This window comes from Saccopteryx bilineata, chromosome 4, assembly GCF_036850765.1.
Source record: "Saccopteryx bilineata isolate mSacBil1 chromosome 4, mSacBil1_pri_phased_curated, whole genome shotgun sequence".
NCBI classification, from domain to species: domain Eukaryota; kingdom Metazoa; phylum Chordata; class Mammalia; order Chiroptera; family Emballonuridae; genus Saccopteryx; species Saccopteryx bilineata.
Window position 1 is genome coordinate 169,712,658 of NC_089493.1, and position 20,004 is coordinate 169,732,661.

The following is a 20,004-nucleotide window of genomic DNA, read 5'->3' on the forward strand; positions in this document are numbered from 1 at the left end:
TTTGAAAACCCCAAAACAAATTATGAGTGAACTCCTTCAAGAGATCAAGTCTAATGAAGAAAAACATATTTACGTGACTCCAGAGATTAGCAATCATGATCTTTACTTGGAAGAAAAGTTTTATTGCCTTAACTTCCTTTTATGAATGAAAACCAGATCTAAAAAAGAAGTTTAGTCTGAAAATCTCTTTTTAAAAAGGCAACATTTTCCTCCTCATCCGGCACCTTCCTCATAACTAGGACTAAACTTTACCAGAGGCAGTTTCTTCAGAAAAAGTCAACGGTCCATTCACAAGATACAGAATTTCCTTAGAGATTATCTGGCAATAGAACAGAACAATAATAACCAAATAAATTTAATACAAAGAAACAATGTTGTAACTTCAAGTAAATTGCTTTTCGATAAAGCTCTTTCTTTTTCTGATTATATACTGGATGACTTCTATTCTGAAACCTGAGGATAAAGTGGGACTCCCCATTGAAACCAGGCCCTACAGACAACAGGACGCTGAGAGCAGCGGTTTAGCAAAAGTAAACTCAACACAGTTAAAATTGGGAAAATTTTAATAAGCATCAAATGTACTTGAACATTGATAACTGAAATACTGAAAATGACATTTTAAATATTTTTTTCAGAACAGGTTAGTGATTTTCTCTTTCCTGGGTGACATGGAGATCCAACCATGAGCATTACTGTGACCAGTCCAGGTCACTGTGATCTTATCAATGCTAACACCTAAACAGGTGTTCCCAGTTCACATCTACAATGAGGCAGACTATGAACTCTGTATCGCTGAATCTGAGCACAAAGTCCATGAGAATATAAAGGAATGTCAAATGTTTGAAGTGCAAACTCATAAACTCTACATTGAGATCGCTTTTTTGCTTGAGGTGCAGCTGACTTCATAACGGCAATTTTTCCTTCCTAATTACTTGGAAAAATATTTCTGCAATAAGTCTTGTGTCTTCTTGACTGTGACCGGGTTGTTAAGAAAGATTATCAGCTCTGCGGTTAGCTTCCCCACAGTTGATAAAAATCTATCAAAAACATCACAATAATTTAAGGAAAAAGTTGTTCTCAAAGCTGCAGGAACAGGACAGCAACAGTACTCCTGTCTGCACAAGCACAAACACTCAAGCTAATCATACTGCAGCTAACTCCAATATGGTAGTCAAAGTTCTATAACAATGAACAAAAGATACATCATTCCTTCCACTGCTCCACAGATAAATGTCAGGTCTGCACGAGAGTTGCACTGTAGCCGTTTGCTGGTCCGATTTCAGAGTTCAAAGTCCTTTTTGTGTGTTTGGCCCAATGATGTCCACATCCGAGAATTAGTTCAAAAAACAGAAATTAGGGCAAAGACTCCGTATAACAAAGCACAAGGATATGCTACTAGAAGTTGCTGTCCTTCCATGGCTAATGCAGAAATAAAAATTTTGGAAGCAGAAAAACTACACCATCCAATAATTCCAGCAGTGAGAACGATTCCTACCATCCCTCTGTAACCAACAAGGAAAAATGGGGGGAGGGAGACAGAAGAGATTAGTTATGTAAGAATATATTATAATAAGCAATTTTAAAATAAAGCATTTTAAATCCACATGTAGACATCTGCAGAAATAATCAAGATTCCCCCAATATTCAAATGTACTACTTCACAGTGAATTCAAAGATGATGAACTAACCATGTGATAAAGAGCTCACTACGATACGTTTAGCACCGGGTTCCTCAACCTTGGCACTGTTGACTTTGGGCTGAACGTACTTTTGCTGTGAGGGCTGTTCTGTGCATTTTGTGGACATTCAGTAGCATCCTTGGCCTCTAGCCGTAAGTTACCAGTAGCACCCTGTCCCCCACTGTTGTGACAACCAAAATTGTCTCTGGGTATTGCCAAAAACCCCCTGAAAGCAAAGTTTGCCCTGGTTGGAAAACACTGTTTAGTAGAAAATATCTTCTTTAGAATTAAATATAAATATATCAATCTCAACAAATGAGAGTGAAACCGTTTCTATGCTGAGAATCTGAAGTGTTTTTACCCAAAGCAACACTGTAAAGCCATCACCTTGCCAAATCTCAGAATCAAATACAATAGTTGACATGTGCTCATCTTTTAAAGCTCTGTTTAACTTTGTATGCATATAATATTTATATTAACAATCACCACTGTTTAATTATTAACAGACACTGGTAAGTGAATACAAAACTAGTGAAATTCTTTAAAACAGGTAAAAGCAGAAGATGGAATAAAAGATTCTAAAATTCATTCTCAGTTCTGTTCATCATTGAAAAACCTGTAGCAGAGTCCTCAGTCACAGAAGCACCATCCAACGCTTGCTGAATTAGAGATTTATCTCAAAGTGATGGTGAAGTAAATCCTATTACACAGAATCAGTCAATCAACACCCAAATAAAGACTGGTACTTACTGCAAAGAAAATATCACTGCAAAGCTGGAAAGCAGGATCATGGGAAGAAGACAGTATCCAAGGACACTTGCCACACAACCAAATGAAACGCCTGTCATACTCATTAAGTTTAATAAACAAAACATTCCTAGACATCCAATTGCACTGATCCCATATACATAGCCAAACTGGATTTTGCCAGCCTATGGATAAAGAAAAGATTACAAGTTAAAGGGCAAAAAAAAAAAAAAAGTTATTTTTTACCATTTCACCTAAAATGGTACATATAGAAAATATTCAATTGTGAGCATCCAAATCTACAGAAGTATTTCTTTATGCAGACAATGAAAGCCCCAAACAGATCAGCTTTTACATCTTAAAAAGTTTAAAGTATCCACCTCCCAACACAGAGATATTTGTTTTTTATTTTCCAGTTAGTATTTGAGGTTGGCATAAAATTCAGCAAACATGCAAATTATGGTACAATACTAGATTTCTAAAAAGACACCTGATTTTGAGCATGTGGAAGTTTAAAAGGGCTCAGCTGAGTTCACTGATGAATTCACTCATGTAGTAATAATAAACCCTCACACCTGAACAGTGTTTCAAAATTTTCAAAGTGTTCTCACATAACCTGCCTTGCTTAATCTCCAAAACAATTTGTTAGGTGAAAATCACAGAATTATGTATCAGAGATCAAAGACGGAGCAGGAGGACTGAGTTCATGCCCAGCCTTTTCAACCAAAAAACTACATCGTCCATTCATCACAGCATTTATCTCTTCTAATTCAGACACATTAGATAAAATAAAATATTAATAATTATCTTTACAAATTTCATTTTCAATATGTTTTAACATTCTTAGATGGAAGATAAAGACTAAAACCTCTTGTTCTTTAAGTTTTCCCTTTATTAAAAGACAAAATAACAAAAATAACTGCCAGCACCACAAGTAAAAACTAGCCAAGATCTAGAGATTAAAAAAAAAGAGCAATCAGCTAAAAAATTTTATCAATCTCTGATAAGTGAGAGAGATTCTGAGGAAGGAACAAAACCACACATATTATTCATTTATTATTTTTTGTTTTTCCCTAATAATTGGACAACTTACTGGAATAAATGATTTCTCAATTGTGGGAGACGGCTGTAGGCTGGCGGGGTCGTTGTAGCCTTTCCTACTCTTTTAATACTAAGATCTTTTCAATACTAAGCTTTTCCCCACACTTGACTGTTGCATGATGGAGGGTGGTGCACTCTTATGAGGAATCCAATCTGTGCCTCAGATGAGTGGCCTTGTATCAGAGACTTCCCTATTTGTATATTGGATTAAAGGCTTTAATTGTCTATGCTATATAACAGGGGTTGGGAACCTATGGCTCGCGAGCCAGATGTGGCTCTTTTGATGGCTGCATCTGGCTCGCAGACAAATCTTTAATAAAAAAATAATAATGTTAAAAATATAAAACATTCTCAAGTATTACAATCCATTCATTTCCTACCGCTCATGTTCATGGTTGTGGGTGGCTGGAGCCAATCACAGCTGTCCTCCGGACAACACCAAATTTTTACTGGATAATGCATAACGTACACAGGTTGTTGTATGGCTCTCACGGAATTACATTTTAAAATATGTGGCGCTCATGGCTCTCTCAGCCAAAAAGGTTCCTGACCCCTGCTATATAATAAAGCAAAGACTGGAGCTCGCTCTCTCTGATCTTGCCATCGGCATTGAAGAGGTTTCCCGATCCCATCCTCTTTTGTCGGTGAGTCTATTTTCTTAATTCTGCACTGTTCTCCCTCAGGACCCAGAATTACTAGCGGCGCTGGTAATTATCAATGGAGACGTGATGAATAAGTATAAATTCAAGCAACTCAATACAATTCAAAACACATCAAACACTTGATGTATAACAATTGCAAAAAGGCTCTAGGTGGCCTGACCAGGTGGTGGCGCAGTGGATAGAGTGTTGACCTGGGACGCTAAAGAACCAGGTTCCTAACCCTGCGGTCACAGGCTCATCTGGCTAGAGCATGAGCTCATGAGCTTGAGTCCAGGGTTCGGGGTTGCCGGCTTGAGCATGAGATCACAGATATGACCCATGGTCACTGACTTAAGCCCAAGGTCGCTGGCTTGAGTAAGGGGTCACTGGCTCGGCTGGAGCCCCCTGGTTAAGGCACATATGAGAAGCAATCAATGAACAACTAAGGTGCCGCAACCATGAGTTGATGCTTCTCATCTCTCTCCCTTCCTGTCTGTCCCTATCTGTTCATCTCTTTATCTCTCTCTCTCACTAAAAAAGAAAAAACGACTCTAGTAGAACACTTAGTGACTGTTCTTCACTTTTACACTGAGAGCTGCAACTACATCTTACCAGTAACAGCGTGGCACCAAAAGCGAGGCAGAACACCATGGGTCCCGCCAGGTCCGTCTCGTTCATGATGCTGCCATCTGCGACTTTTAATGGATGTAGCACTGTGAGTGTTTTCTGCCAGATGTGGTCAAAATTGATACCTAATTCTGAAGGAAGAGAAGATAAGGACATCAATTAGGATTTATGATATACAGTTAGATTACCAGAATCTGTCAGAACAGGAAATAGAATGAAACACTCAGCATCAGAAGAGGATCTAGTGATACCAGATGATATTATTTAGGTGAGTCCTCAATACCAGTCTTTACTGATTGTGGTGCTTATCCTACAAATACCCAATTTCTGGTTTTGTGCTGGAAAGAGTATGAATATGATGAAACAGGCATTCTCAACTATGACTGCATAGCAAAAACTATATGGCATGGTGTCTTTTACTTAGGACTTCAGGAACACGTGAGGCCTCATAAACCAGTATACAAAACTATGTCTGCATGCATACGTGTGCCATTTTCTGACGAGCATATTCATGGCTGTCACTATACTTTCAAAGGGTATCCAATCCCAACCCACACTGTCAAAGAAAATGTCCATAACTACTGTGTTATGGGTTCTGGGATACAATTTGAAAACCGCCATACTTTTCAGTGATGTTACCAGTTCTGCTGCTTACTTCCATGAAGAATAATCAATACTATGCCATTTCCTTTTATATCCTCCACAGGCAGAACTGAACCAATATGAAGTCAAAGTCAATGGTAATATATTGACATACTTTATAAAGATATATTAAAAATCTGGTCCCTTAATGAGGTTTCATATATAACTTGTTCAAAATGGGTCAGTTAGTAGAAACTTTTTTCTAAAAAATTATTCTTTCAAAGGGAAGGACAACTTCCCCAAATTAAGATTTATTTTCACTAATCAGCTGGATAATATAAAATACTATCAAGGGTTGCAACCAATCTGACCTTCTAATAAAGGCGGCTCATCCTCAAAGTTGTTTCCATAGAACGGCTGAGGTGTACTTGGACTATAGGCCGGAGTTGGCTGGAAAATCTGCCCGGTGTATGGCTGCTGCGGCTGCATCATGTCCGGAGGGACAAACCGGCCTTGCTGCGAGTAGTCATAGCCAGCATACTGTCTGTGAATCAAATAAGTTACATTTCCCACATTACATCACTCAGCACAGTTAGTATCCCTGACAGGGAATCTTAGTCATGCAATTCCTAGGATATCTACTTTGCAAATTTTAATAAATGAAGGTTAAAATGATTAATAAGATCAAGCTGATTATTGACAGTAAGTTGTCTCTTTTATAGAGAAGCTTCCTGATAAGGCAACACTCACTTATGCAGCACATCATAAGCACTTTACAAACTAACTTTTCAACATTAGCTCAATAAATGAAAACTTTAAAAATTTTGTATATTTTATTATAAAGATAGCTGTGGAACGAAATTCATTTCTAAAGCCATGAATGAAAACAGATGACAGACTTTGTACTACATGTTATATAATTTTCCTTTGTAATTTGGATCTCCACCGAATAAAAAATCATTCTTCTTTACCCTTTGTAGTATGTTATTCTTTGCAAGTTGCTAAATCTTTTTCAGAACAACCATCAGTTTCAAACCAGAGTGGAAAAATCAAACTGTTTCTTTGTGAAAGCATTCTGCCCCAAATAAAACATTATTAGTACAACTTGCATTTGAACTGTGCTTTTAATATTTCAAAGTAGTTGAATACTTATTGTTTTGTTTGGTACATGCTATATTAGCAAATCCTGTATTTTAGAGGGAGAAACCTTACCATGGTTATGTTAGTGAGGAAAACAATATGGAACAGAAGGATATTGAGGCAATATTTTTTTTTAAGCTTTTTTTTTTTTAATTTTTATTTATTCATTTTTTTAGAGAGGAGAGAGAGAGAGACAGAGAGAGAGGAGAGAGAGACAGGGGGGAGGAGCTGGAAGCATCAACTCCCATATGTGCCTTGACCAGGCAAGCCCAGGGTTTCAAACCGGCGACCTCAGCATTTCCAGGTCGACGCTTTATCCACTGCGCCACCACAGGTCAGGCCGAGGCAATATTTTTAAGCAACTGTTTTACAATGATCTGGGGGGGGGGGGTGGCTTATCCATCAATGGGACTAATTTAATTACACAGTAAGAAATACTGAAGTAAAATAATTATTTAAAAATCAAGACATTTTTAAAAAAGAGACCTGAAAAGCTGTAGAAATCCTTTAGTCCAATTACCTTTTAAAAATTTACAGTTCCCTTTTGATAAATATAAAAATCTAATGACCTCTATAAATATTAGTTGAAATTTTAAAATTAAACCTTTTATTATTATTATTTTTTTTTTTTTTTTGTATTTTTCTGAAGCTGGAAACGGGGAGAGACAGTCAGACTCCCGCATGCGCCCGACCGGGATCCACCCGGCACGCCCACCAGGGGCAACACTCTGCCCACCAGGGGGTGATGCTCTGCCCCTCCGGGGCGTCGCTCTGCCGAGACCAGAGCCACTCTAGCACCTGGGGCAGTGGCCAAGGAGCCATCCCCAGTGCCCAGGCCATCTTTGCTCCAATGGAGCCTTGGCTGCGGGAGGGGAAGAGAGAGACAGAGAGGAAGGGGGGGGGGTGGTGGTGAAGCAAATGAGCGCTTCTCCTATGTGCCCTGGCTGGGAATCGAACCCGGGTCCCCTGCACGCCAGGCCGACGCTCTACCGCTGAGCCAACCGGCCAGGGCCTAAACCTAACTTTTAAATAAACATCTTCATTAAAAGCAAACTAAAGCAATGTACAATTTTTAACTACACACAGCCATTTGGAAATTCCAGTGGGATTCTTGAGACTCACCTCACTAGTCCAATATATGCTGAAAAACAAGATGCTATTTATTTTTCTGGTTATATAAAAATATAGAATTTACTGCAGCATTATTTTAACAGTAAATGATAGAACTAAACAATATAAGTAGCTATCAGTATATATGTTGTGATTAGGGCATAAATTACTATGCACCTATAAAAGAAATAAGGCAGTTGCTCCTGGCTGGTTGGCTCAGTGGTAAAGCGTCAGTCTGGCGTGTGGAAGTCCCGGGTTGGATTCCCAGTCAAGGCACACAGGAGAAGCACTCATCTGCTTCTCAACCCCTCCCCATCTTGCTTCTCTCTCTTTCTCTCTCTGCCCCCCTCCTGCAGACATGGCTCGATTGGAGAGAGTTGGCCCAGGTGCTAGGGATGGCTCCATGGCCTCTGCCTCAGGCACTAAGAAGAGCTCTGTTGCTGAGCAATGGAACAATGCCCCAGATGGGCACAGCATCGCCCCTTAGTGGGCTTGCCAGGTAGGTCCTAGTTAGAGCACATGCAGAAGTCTGTCTCTGCCTCTCCTCCTCTCACTGAATTAAAAAAAAAAAAAGATGAGGCAGTTGCATATGTACTGATAAGGAATGTTAATCAAGAAATATTCAGTGGGAAGGAAAGAAACAATGTTCAGAATAGTATATAGCACGTGTACCTATCCTAACTCTGCTTTTCAGAATATATCCACATCTCTGTATGTGTTTAAGTATCTTTATTTCTGTATGTATGTGTGTATAAATATATAGGTAAAGGAACCTGGAAACAGAGAAACAGGACTTATTTAAAGCACTGTTTACAGTTCCCTTTTGATAAATATTGTTTATTGACATTCTAAAATGTTATACAGAATATATAGGTTTATATGATCTATGGAAAATTTCCAAAAACATAACCTTTTTAATATTACTTTGTAATGCACTTTTATAAGTGTTTAATGTGATCATCTCATATTCACTACAACTCTAAGAAATTAATTTTTTCATCCTCCCCATTATGAAGATGTGGAGACTGAGATGTGGATTAAAATGATTTGCCCATGTGGTAGCAGGATTCAAAACTAGACTTTCTAACTCTTAACAATCATAATAAAAATCCCTCCCAAATCCTAGCGTACAGAGACAGTTATAATAATTTATCTTTACATGCACTTCCCCAGTCAGAGTGGAATATAAATATGGTGATTTCTATTTACGTACACACATATAGACACCCCCCACAGGGACAGCTGGTTGAACTAAGACAAGAATTTACATTTTCTGATTTAGTACAATATGTTACTGTGTTCATTACTGTTAGAATGTACCATAAATCCACATCTGAGTTTATGAAATAGTTAGAAAAGCTCCTTATGAAGGTTCCTACAATCTGCATAAACAGACTGTATTTTATTCTAACACATACAGGGAACGGATAAATGTGAAATGTATATGCAATAGAAAAACCAAAAAGAATGGTATAGACTAGTGGTTCTCAAATTCTTTGATCTTAAGGACCCCCCCACACACACACATTATAGTCTTAAAATTTAGTACTGAGAGCCTAAAGGCTGTTTTATGTAGGTTATACCTATAAATATTTATCATATTAGAAATTAAAACTGAGAAATGTCTAATGTATTTATTAATTTATTTAAAGTAACAATAAATCTATTATATGTTAGCATAAATGAAAAATTACTGAGTAATGTGGTACTGATAATCTCAAAAACAAAATATGGTTTAATAGAAGATAGCTAAAAAGTTTTCTATCTGCTTCTGCATTCAATCTGTTGTGCTATATTGTTTTAACTGAAGTATCTGAAGAAATCTAGTGTTGCAAACTTGCAGTTGGAAAAAAGTACTTTTTAAGAACCTTCTATATTATCTAGAATATTGCTTTTGATACATCAAAACTCAAAGCAAGGTAGATTTTTAAATTTAAGTTGCAACATGGAAACTCAAACTAATAAATTTTTCATACTCTACTGCATCAGAATACATCAATCTGTCTTGCACTTTGAAAGGATTCTTTTTTTATTTCTGTATGGTTTTGTAACATTATGTACTGGCCATTTAGAAAATATTGGTATGAGTTATTCAGATATTCCAAATACTAACATTTAATATAAAATATACAGGGTGGGTAAAAGTAGGTTTTTCATATGAAAAATAATACAATAAATAATAATACAAAGAATAAGCTGTTTTGCATATACACAACTATAAGCCTACTTTGCCCCACCCTTACATAACATAAATATAAAAATCACATTTGTTGTTGTCACCAGAGATCTCTATAAAAAAGTGGTTAATCACTGGGAAGCTGACAAGTTCACGGTGATGGATACAAGCTTTCCAAAATCCTAATTTTTGCCTGAAAACACTAATTTGATCACTGGCCACATATACTGTCAATTATTTTCCTTGGAGTAACAGGCTCCCTTCATTCATTTTTGAGAAAATACCTGGCAAAACATCACTTCTGAATAACCATAGTTTCTCTGTCAGTTCTGTCCAAAAAAAAATGGGTTTCACGAAAAAATGGCTTACTCAGTTTGAGACTCAAATTGCACAGGGGCTTTTTCTAGAGATAATCATCATACTTCCAGGTGAAATAGAAGTGCTTTCTGACTGTTTCCCATTTTATCACACCGAATATTTTTAAAATGTGTGTACTCAAGGGTCAAGATACAATAAAACTGTAATTCTTACTGCTTCATCAAGGACACCCTGAAACAAAATTGGTTCCCCTACCCCCTACTAAGTGTGTGGCAATGAAGAATGAAATGATTACTATTATATTAATAGAATAATTTGATGCCATTGTCTTAATTCACATTTGGATACCAGCGGTTTTACCAAGCATTGTTTTTGCAACATCAGTGCAAAAGTCAACACACCTATATAAAGCTATATAATGTCTTAGTATTGTTACAAAAATAGTTTTGACCTTAAAGACTCTCTGAAAGGTCTCAAGGACCCATCTGGGTCTGCAGTCCATATTTCAGAACACTGATATAAACCTATAAATTTCATGGAAGGAAGAGAAATACTGCAAACAAATGGCAGCTTCAAAGACGCACTAGCATTTTTTCTTCAAGGTTCAAGGTGAGAATGACAATACCATGGAATTCTATTACTTTCCTTTGCTGGCAAGACCTGGTCAGAAAAATTCCCGACTCACTTCTGCTAACTTTAATCTAAAACATAGTATGGTAGACATTATCTTTGTAGACTAAATCAACACTTGTAGAGCAAGAAAAGCAACAGACAGTAAACCTACTTTGGCACTCATAATCATCAGCAAAGACAAAGCCTCTTAGCATACTGGGTTGGCTACGTAAGCTCATGAAAATCCATATATAGTCCATAAAGGTATTATTGGTTAGGTCAAAAATGAGTAATACCAGCTTTCAATACTTAAAAAGAGATGTATGGGATTACTGTATGTCTTATAGGCATATCTAGAATGTAGTGTGGGTCCTGTCCAAATATAACATTCATAAAACTCAATAGATGAAGATCAAATAGCCTTTGATTTATTGTTTTTTATTTTTGCTGATTTTATGTGACTATATGAAAGTTATTTATAAAGTTCTAACAGAGTAAACTATGAAAAATGTTAAAGCTGACTTCATAGGAAAAATACTAAAAACTATGGACTAATAAGTAAAACTTGAAGACAATCCAAGTCATATACTATTCAAATTTATATTTTCATCAATAGATAAAAGTTATTAGCTGATCTTTATTACCAAGTTAGCACAACAAACAAAATATTTGATAAACTGAGATGGACATATAGAAATAGAAAAGGACAGTGGTCTTTTTTTTTTTTTTTTTTTTTGTAAAGCTAAGAAATGCAGTTATTATTACTAATACATCAAGATTCCTGTTTTCCTAGGCATCACCTACAAACTCATATCCATTAACTGGCATTGATGAGTATATAAGCACTTGGAACAAAACTTCTTTACTAGTACTGAAGCAATAGTTACTGGTACATAATTCGGTTGGAACAGATTTGTGAGAAGAGTTAGCAACAGAATATTTAAACAACTGCTCTGGAAAACTGAAATGAGATCAATGGAATGAATGATAAGTTACACCTTTAAGTGATGTAAACATCAATAGGATAGGGAAAAAAGGCAGAGGCAGTGGAATAATTCTGCCAAGACCAAACATCAATACAGGGTAGGACAAAAGTAGGTTCACAGTGTATGTATGCAAAATAACATAAAAATACAGTGTGTCTGTAAAGTCATGGTGCACTTTTGACCGGTCACAGGAAAGCAACAAAAGATGATAGAAATGTGAAATCTGCACCAAATAAAAGGAAAACCCTCCCAGTTTCTGTAGGATGATGTGGCAGCATGTGCACATGCGCAGATTATGATGTAACACCATGTACACAGCGGAGCAGCCCACGGCCATGCCAGTCGAGATGTGGACGGTACAGAGGAAAGTTCAGTGTGTTCTGCGGCTCGCTAAATTCAAATCTGTGACCAAAGTGCGACGTGAATATCAGCGTGTTTATAAGGAAGCGCCACCACATAGGAATAACATTACTCAGTGGGATAAGCAGTTAAAAGAAACCGACAGTTTGGTGGAGAAACCCCTTTCTGGTAGGCCATCAGTCAGTGACGAGTCTGTAGAGGCTATACGGGATAGCTACCTAAGGAGCCCTAAAAAATCTGTGCATGAGCCCACATCAAACTGCACTGAACAGGTATGAAACTGGGAGAGTTTTCCTTTTATTTGGTGCAGATTTCACATTTCTATCGTCTTTGTTGTTTTCCTGTGACCGGTCAAAAGTGCACCATAACTTTATGGACACACTGTATTTGTAATAATTTATAATGTAATAAATTATAGTACAAGAATAAACTCTTTTGCATACTCACAACTGTAAACCTACTTTTGTCTCACCCTATATAATTTGGTTAAAAATAGACCTGTATACGAAGTAGGTTTTCCAAAGCCCCATCGCTGCAGTATGGCTAATCTTATATTTATTTGCCTTCTCATATACAGAATAAGCACAAATATACATAATTAGGTAAGTAAACTAGTAAAAATTTCTCAATGTTATTTTTCCAATTCTGCCCAATTCACTGAGCAAAGAAATAAATCCTCAATGATATATACTGAGAATTTAACAGAAAAAAAAGCAATTCCTAAAGAATTTTTTGCATGCTCACTCTCATTATGGGTTCACTGTCTTAAGTTTTAGGGAATAGAGGAAAAAATATATCAAAATAGGTCCTAGCCGGTGGTTCTGTGGATAGAGCATCAGCCCAGCATATGGATCCAGATTTTGATTCCTGATTAGGGCACACGGAAGAAGCAACCATCTGCTTCTCCCTTCTTCCCTCTCCCGCTTCTCTACCTCTTCCCTTCCTGTAGCCAGTAGCTTGACTGGTTCCAGCATAGCCCCAGGCACTGAGGATAGCTCAGTTGGAGTGCATCAGCCTCAGGCACTAAAAAATAGCTTGGTACTCAAGCACTGGCCTCATATGCGGTTGTGAGGTGCATGCGGGAGTCTGCCTCACTATCTCCCCTCCTCTCACCTAAAAAAATTATATATATCAAAATAAGCAGATTCAAGAGGTCTGATTGTAAAAAATATAACCTATCCAAGACAGACCAGAATATAGGACATTTGATTTTTGCTTTGTTTTTTAAATTCTTGGGCATTTCCATTCAGATTTATTAACTCAAACATGTTCTAATACTCAATGTCTCTATCAGAATGACTATATATATAATTTCTCCTTTCCCTCATCCTGGGTTAGTCTGCATGAGGTTTTTAATTCATGGCTTACAGATGAACATAGATGACACATGAACTGTCTGAAGTCACATGCACATTTATATGGATATTTGCATATATGCACATATTTCTCAGAAATAGGCCCATAGTTTTCATTAGATTCTTAAAGGAACCCTGGACCATCTGAAAGAGGTTAAGTAACTCTGGTATAGGAAACTCCTTCACTAGTCAGGAGGCTGGTAAGATTATCTTTAAGGTCCTAAGCAACTAAGAATATGATGTCCTAGAGGAGGTTGATAAAGCCTTCAGTTAGTGTATTCTTGTCATAAATACTAGGAATTATTAAAAAATCATTTTTTTAACAGTTCAAGGCTGAAAGGCTTTGAGTCCCCCTCTTCAAAATGCAACTGGCAACTTCTGTGTACTGACAAACTTTTTGTCTAAGTAATAATAAAATGGACTATCAATCACTAAGAAAATCACCTGATGATTCATAACAGGAAGGTGACACTGTTAAATCCTGTCACTAACACTTTCAATTAATGTTGATAAAGTCTGAAAGTTGGACTATCTTAACTACTAAAGAAGCCATGAAAAGATTTTCATTTTTAAGTTGTTCTGTGGACCAAATAGCCTATCTCCTAGGCCCCTGGACTCCTATCCATATCTTAAATTATGTTCAAATACTGTTACTAAAAAGGGTGCTTCAACAATCTACGTTTCCACCCACATCACACCTGAAGATTTTGCAGAAGATAGCAAACTCTAAACAGAGCAACCTCTCCAAACCCAAACCAGTTCACAGCTCTCTCCTGCGGGAGGAAGATCATGAAAAATCACATTCCTGATCAGCAGGGGCATGTTCACAACATTCAGTTTGAGGCAGAATCAACCATTCTGGCACCCGCTTTCACTGCAGCCTTCAGTAAATAAACTGCCAAAGCTGAGAAGTTACTTGCTATAGGGTCCTCCAGATCCTCCGTAATCGTAGGACTGTTGTGACTGGTCATCGATGCTGTAACTCGTCTGGTAGAAATCTGTGTTTAAGTTCTCAAAGCCCGACATTGCAAATGATCTGTAGCAGAAGACAAATAGCAGAGACCGATTCACCCAAGAGCCTCCGGAATTCCTCCCAGGCACTCTGCTGAAGCAAATGGCCCCAAAGGCAGCAAAGCTTCTGAAATGTTGGGAAGCAGCATTTGGAGGGTGGGTCGGGGGAGCGGGGTACAGGGGTTGCTAAGGAAACGTCTGGTCTCGAAGTCAAGGCCTGGGAAGGCACCTCCACTTCAAGGAACTGAGAAGCCTTGGGCTAGGGGCGGGGTCATGGGGGAGTGGCAGTGGATTCACCGGGTCTAAAATGACAACAACGATGATTTTTTTCACCTCGGGGCTGGGATTTACAACGACAACGCGGTTGTCACTTTGCAAAATACGGCCTGGGCCTCTGCTAGGAAAGTACAGGCTCCTGAGAGGCCGCGCCTTTGGTGCAGGGGCCGCGTCATGTCAAGGGTCTGGAAGGGAGCGAGGGTCTGAGGACAGGACCCGGCGCGGCGCCGAAAGGCGGCAACAAGCCGCGCTGCACAGGTGCGGGGGGAAGCCGGACGCGGTGCCACGGGCCTGGGACACTCACCAAACGCGGCGGCGGCGACGACGGCGGCAGTAGCTCCTGCAGCGCCAGATAACACCGGAGTTCAGGTTGAGATCCTGAACAGGCACCGTTGCTACGTGTCACAGGCCAAGGAACTGCTTCCGGCGCACGCCCCGCCTGCGCAGGCGTGTTGGCCGATTTTGAGTTCCTGGGTGGGACACCGATGGGGGTGGGGCATGTGCAGTATCGACCAATGGGAAAAAGAGGAATACTTCCGGTAGACGTTAGCAGTGGAGGCAGAAAGGCGCAGGCGCAGCCGCTGTTAATCGCTCTTTTAGGGGAGTAGAATTCCTGAGTAGTGGAGTTTGGTGGGAAGGGTAGAACTGTTGCAATGCAACGGATGGAGCCTGTGTCCTACCCACCAACTTCAGAGCCTCGGTCTCACTGGACTTGCTGTGCTAACTGCTGGAGATACTATGGTGACTACCGGCTAGATGGTACAGTTGCTCACCTGGCGTGGTGAGGAAGGGGATAGTCAGACACAAATACATGTAAAATTGTTATTAATATTATTATGTGCTTCACAATTCTTTGAAAGGCTGTAATAGTCATCTTGGAATAAGAGCCGCTATGAGAAGGTGGTGGTGATCCAAAGGGTGACTAGGAGGTAATTAGGGAAAAGGGAAGGAGAAAGGAGGAGAAGAGCATGGATATTTTAGGCAGAGACAGCAGCCTGTGCAAGGCCTGGGATTAGGGACAATGCAGTGTAAAGAAAGGTGTAAGGAAAGGCTCTTATGGTCCAAATGATTCTTTGTTGCAGGGGGCTGCCCTCTGTTTAGCAGCATCCCTGACCTCTACCCAGTAGGTGCCATAGTACACCCACCCCCAACCCCACCTACTTTGTCACAACAATTCTCTGGCCATTGCAAAATGTCTCTTGGGTAACATCGGAGTTTGGAAATCATTGGTCTAAATGAAGCCATGGTGATTGGAGCAGCAAGTGAGGGGAGCCACGTAGGAGTTGAGACTAGAGCTACAGGCAAGGGCCAGGATAGAGGGTCTTGTTGGAGTCTGGTGTTGGTTCTGAAAGAAAAGGGAAACTACTGAATGTTATGAACTAATGAGTGGCATAGATTATTTCTTTGAAAAACAAAAAACAAAAAACAAAAAATTGCTGGCTGCTATATTAAATCACTTTCTCAAAGTGGAGAAATCCTGACTACTCTTAACTCCAAATGCCATGGTATTAACCAATGACCAAGAACTGTCTTCAGGACTTAATTTTTTTTTAGATAGATAGAGGAAGGGAGACAGAGACAGAAAAGAAAAAAACATCAACTAGCTGTTCCACTGATTTACTGTTCCACCCATCATGCCCTCATTGATTGATTCTTGTATGTGCCCTGACTGGGGATGGAACCTGCAAACTCGGCAATTTGGGAACAACTGAGCTACAAGGCCAGGACCTTTCAGGATGCGTAGTACTGAAATTTATACCGTGAGCCACTGCATTGTGTACTGGGACCAAAATTCTGACAAAAAGAAGCCTGGCCACTGCTCTAGGACCAGTTTCCAAAGAAATAATAAAATTTTATTGGTTAAAATGAAACAAGTAAAACAAACAAACAAACACACTCCCCTCCAAACAAAAATAACAACAGCAAAAGAACAGAAACCAAAATGCCAAGGACTGTACTCTAGAGAGGAACAGGCAGCTTACCTTTTGAGGTTTCCTACTCCATCAGGTAATTTCTGAAATTTCTCATTGAACTATTTATTTTACCACCTTTTACAAATCATTTGAAAGTTTATTGATGTAGGTACCATCTGCATAACTCGAGGGGCACTGACCATAAAGCCTGACTGGCTGGACATAGCCCAGCATGATTTTCCCAGCATATTATTAATACTGCCTCCTTTTCACTCTCAAAAATATCCCAACATATCTATTGAAAAATCATATGATTGTACTTCTTAAACTACATTACCTATAAAGCTGAGTTTCTAGTTATCAACAATATGCAATAACCTATCACTTTATCTCTTTATCTACTTATTGTTGTAATCTTATCACTGAAAAATTCTAGTCTCTTGTTTCTTCTGATGTTTCCATTTTTTCTTATCCAAAGAGACAGTACTCTCAAATTTGAACAAAGTACAAGAATCTGACGATTAAAGTGGAATAAGTCAGACAGAGAAAGACAAATACCATATGACTTCACTTGCATGCAGGATCCAAAGAACAGAGTAAATGAACAAAACAGAAACAGACTTTCAGATACAGAGAACAAACTGATGGTTGCCAGAGGGGAGGACTGTTGGGAGGCTGGGTGAAAAAGGTGAAGGGAATGAGAAGTACAGATTGGTAGTTACAAAATAGTCATGCACATGTAAAGTACAGCATAGGGAATAGAATCAATATTATACTAACTATATATGGTTCCTGGTGGGTGCTTGAAATATTGAGGGGATTGGATTACTTTATAAATTACTGTATATGGTTCTCTAACCACTACACTGTACATCTGAAAATAATATCAATATAAAATATTATTGAATGTCAACTGTAATTGAAACATAAAATTAAAAAAGAATATGAACATTAATAATCATCTGCTTAGGAATGAATTGTTGTTTATAGATAATTAAATTCTGCTTCTGTCTGTGAAAGCAATTACCATATTTATTGGATTTTTCCTCTCCCACCCCAACCCCAAAAGAGAAGCAAGTAAGAAAATTGAGTTACATGATTAAATCTTCCATATTGTCTGACTTGGAAACATAAGCCAAAGTATCCTGCAGAAGCTCCTTGGGGATTTTGAGACCAGCAGTCAATTTCACAGCTAGTCAGATAGGCCTTTCCTTTTGGAAACTTTGTTTGGTGTTGACCTCCCACCTCAGGACAGGTTACAGTGAGTTTCAGTAAAGGACACTGGAGTGCTTGGTAAATGTGCTGACCTCTGTTAGTCACTGAGCTGGCTTCATTGGGAGTAGAAACCTCAACCAGGTCAACGGATAATGGAGCATGAAGTGTGCTTGTAACAGCTGTGCAGTCCTTCCCTGGAGCCTCCTGTGTCAATTACACAGAAGAAGTAGTATCTTTTAATTAGTCTGACAATCATGCTAGTATGTATCCTAAAAGTTCAACACACTTAACACATAACACACACAATAACTCCATTTATTTTAGGATGGCAGTGAAATTGTACTTAAATATCTTAGAGTTGCCTTCTTTTCCCTCTGTTTTATAAAAATATGTCATGGGGAATTGTGCCAGAAAATTATGGTTTTCAAGCCATAATTTCCCCCTCCTTTCAGCTATATCCACCCAATAAGGTAGGGATTTGGCAACTGTGAGTGTATCATGCCAAGTTCCACAATGAAACCTGATAATTATCGTAAAAACCAGTGTAAGTGCCAAAGATATATTTTCACTACCCCGGGTTTATTAATCATGTAACCCCATATCCCAAATATGACAAATACATTTCTCCGAAATTATATTTTATCCCTTACAAAAAACATATCTTCATCAAATTCTGCCTTTGTTATTTCAATTATTTTACTGTAAACAATAAATGATTGTTTTGGAAAGACAAATTTACCCATAGCAAAATTGGATGCTTTTGAACAGAATTGGTTTTTAAAAAGCAAAGAAATTTAACCCCAATTTAATAATTATTCTTGGGACTTTGACTTCCATGTTGCAAATGCCTCATGCGGTTACAAAAAAAATCTTTTTGATAGTTTTTAAAGCAATACTATAAGTATTTTATTGTACAGATCACAAATCATCTAAATAATATATTTATTTCTGATGTTAGGTGAATGAATACTGTGGTTTAGAATAAGAATTTCAATGACAATACTGGACGTTTTCTATCTCAAATAACTTAGATAATGTGAAAAACAGCATCAGAGGATGTGCTCTGGTGATAGCAGAGCATCTTGTGCCAAAGATGCAAGTGAAGCATCTGAAATACACGTAGTGTGCTCACTGTGCGCCAGCCACTGCTCTAAGCACTTTGCACCTTGTAACTAAATTACTTTTCCTAACAACCCAATAAGGTAGGTCCTATATCTTTAACACATGATGAAACTGAGAACAGAGTGGTTAAATAACTTGTCACACATCATTAGGCTTGGAAATGGTAGACCTGAGGTTTGAACCCAGACAGTCTGGCTCCCAAATCCTCGTGGTAAACCACTAGGCTGTATTATTATTGTATTACATAATATAAAAATGGAAAAAGGCAATATTTCTGATGAATATATTACTTTACCTAACATGTAATTATATTTTTATTATATATGTATTTTAGATACTGAAATTTAATGAATACACTATTTTACCTAACATATGCTATATATATATATACACACACACACACACACACACACATATACGGTATATATGCACACTAAAATTGCAGTTAGTTGATAATTGTATCTATATTCCCAAATGTGTGCATATTCAAGTTGATAAAAAATATTTTGTAATCTAATTGGGCACATGACAAATCATCTAATGTTCAAGTTTACCTTCTATTAGTCATGTAATTTAATTGATAATATATAGTAGTTCAGAGTGTGTGTTTTGGAGCCACTGCCTAGATTTCCATCTTGCCACTTGGGTCTTCAGTAAGTTACTTAAAGTCTTTGTGCCTCACTTCTCTCATGTGGAAGAGCAAGATAATGGTGATATGCAACTCCGTGGTTGCTAGGAGCAGCGTATGAGATAATGCATGTAAGCGTCAATGCCTAGGTAGAATGAGCTCGGGGAATGTTTGCAGTTATTATCGGTGCTGAATCTATGTGGGTACAGAAGCAATAGGATTTCTCAGCAACCAAAAGGGCCTTTTAAAAACTATGAAGATTGAACTTGGAACAAACTATGTATTTCTGAAATCAATTACACACATTCATTTGGAAGCTTCCCTGAAGAGTCTGTATTATTCTACTTGCCTTTTGATACTGTGGAGTGTATTAAAATATGTTTTCTTCCTCTTCTATCCCAGATT

At 38.2% G+C, this 20,004-nt stretch overlaps 1 protein-coding gene across 1 annotated transcript; it reads right to left on the reverse strand.

Annotated features, from left to right (window-relative positions):
* Nucleotides 1–545: 545 nt before the first annotated feature.
* On the reverse strand, nucleotides 546–15,156 carry YIPF5 (Yip1 domain family member 5). Its single transcript, XM_066272876.1, has 6 exons — nucleotides 15,026–15,156; nucleotides 14,351–14,470; nucleotides 5,749–5,921; nucleotides 4,781–4,926; nucleotides 2,430–2,611; nucleotides 546–1,502 (listed from the first exon to the last, which is right to left on the reverse strand). The coding sequence occupies exons 2-6, from the start codon at nucleotides 14,458–14,460 to the stop codon at nucleotides 1,340–1,342; spliced, it is 774 nt and encodes a 257-aa protein (XP_066128973.1). The 5' UTR covers nucleotides 14,461–14,470; nucleotides 15,026–15,156; the 3' UTR covers nucleotides 546–1,339.
* Nucleotides 15,157–20,004: the final 4,848 nt, after the last annotated feature.

Coding starts and splice junctions, on each gene's coding strand:
- YIPF5 (XM_066272876.1), bottom strand. CDS start 14,460: ATGTCGGGCTTTGAGAACTTAAACACAGATTTCTACCAGACGAGTTAC. Junction 4,927..5,748: donor TGAGCCGCCTTTATTAGAAG/GTCAGATTGGTT, acceptor CTCTTCCTTCAG/AATTAGGTATCAATTTTGAC. Junction 2,612..4,780: donor TTGGTGCCACGCTGTTACTG/GTAAGATGTAGT, acceptor CTTTATCCATAG/GCTGGCAAAATCCAGTTTGG.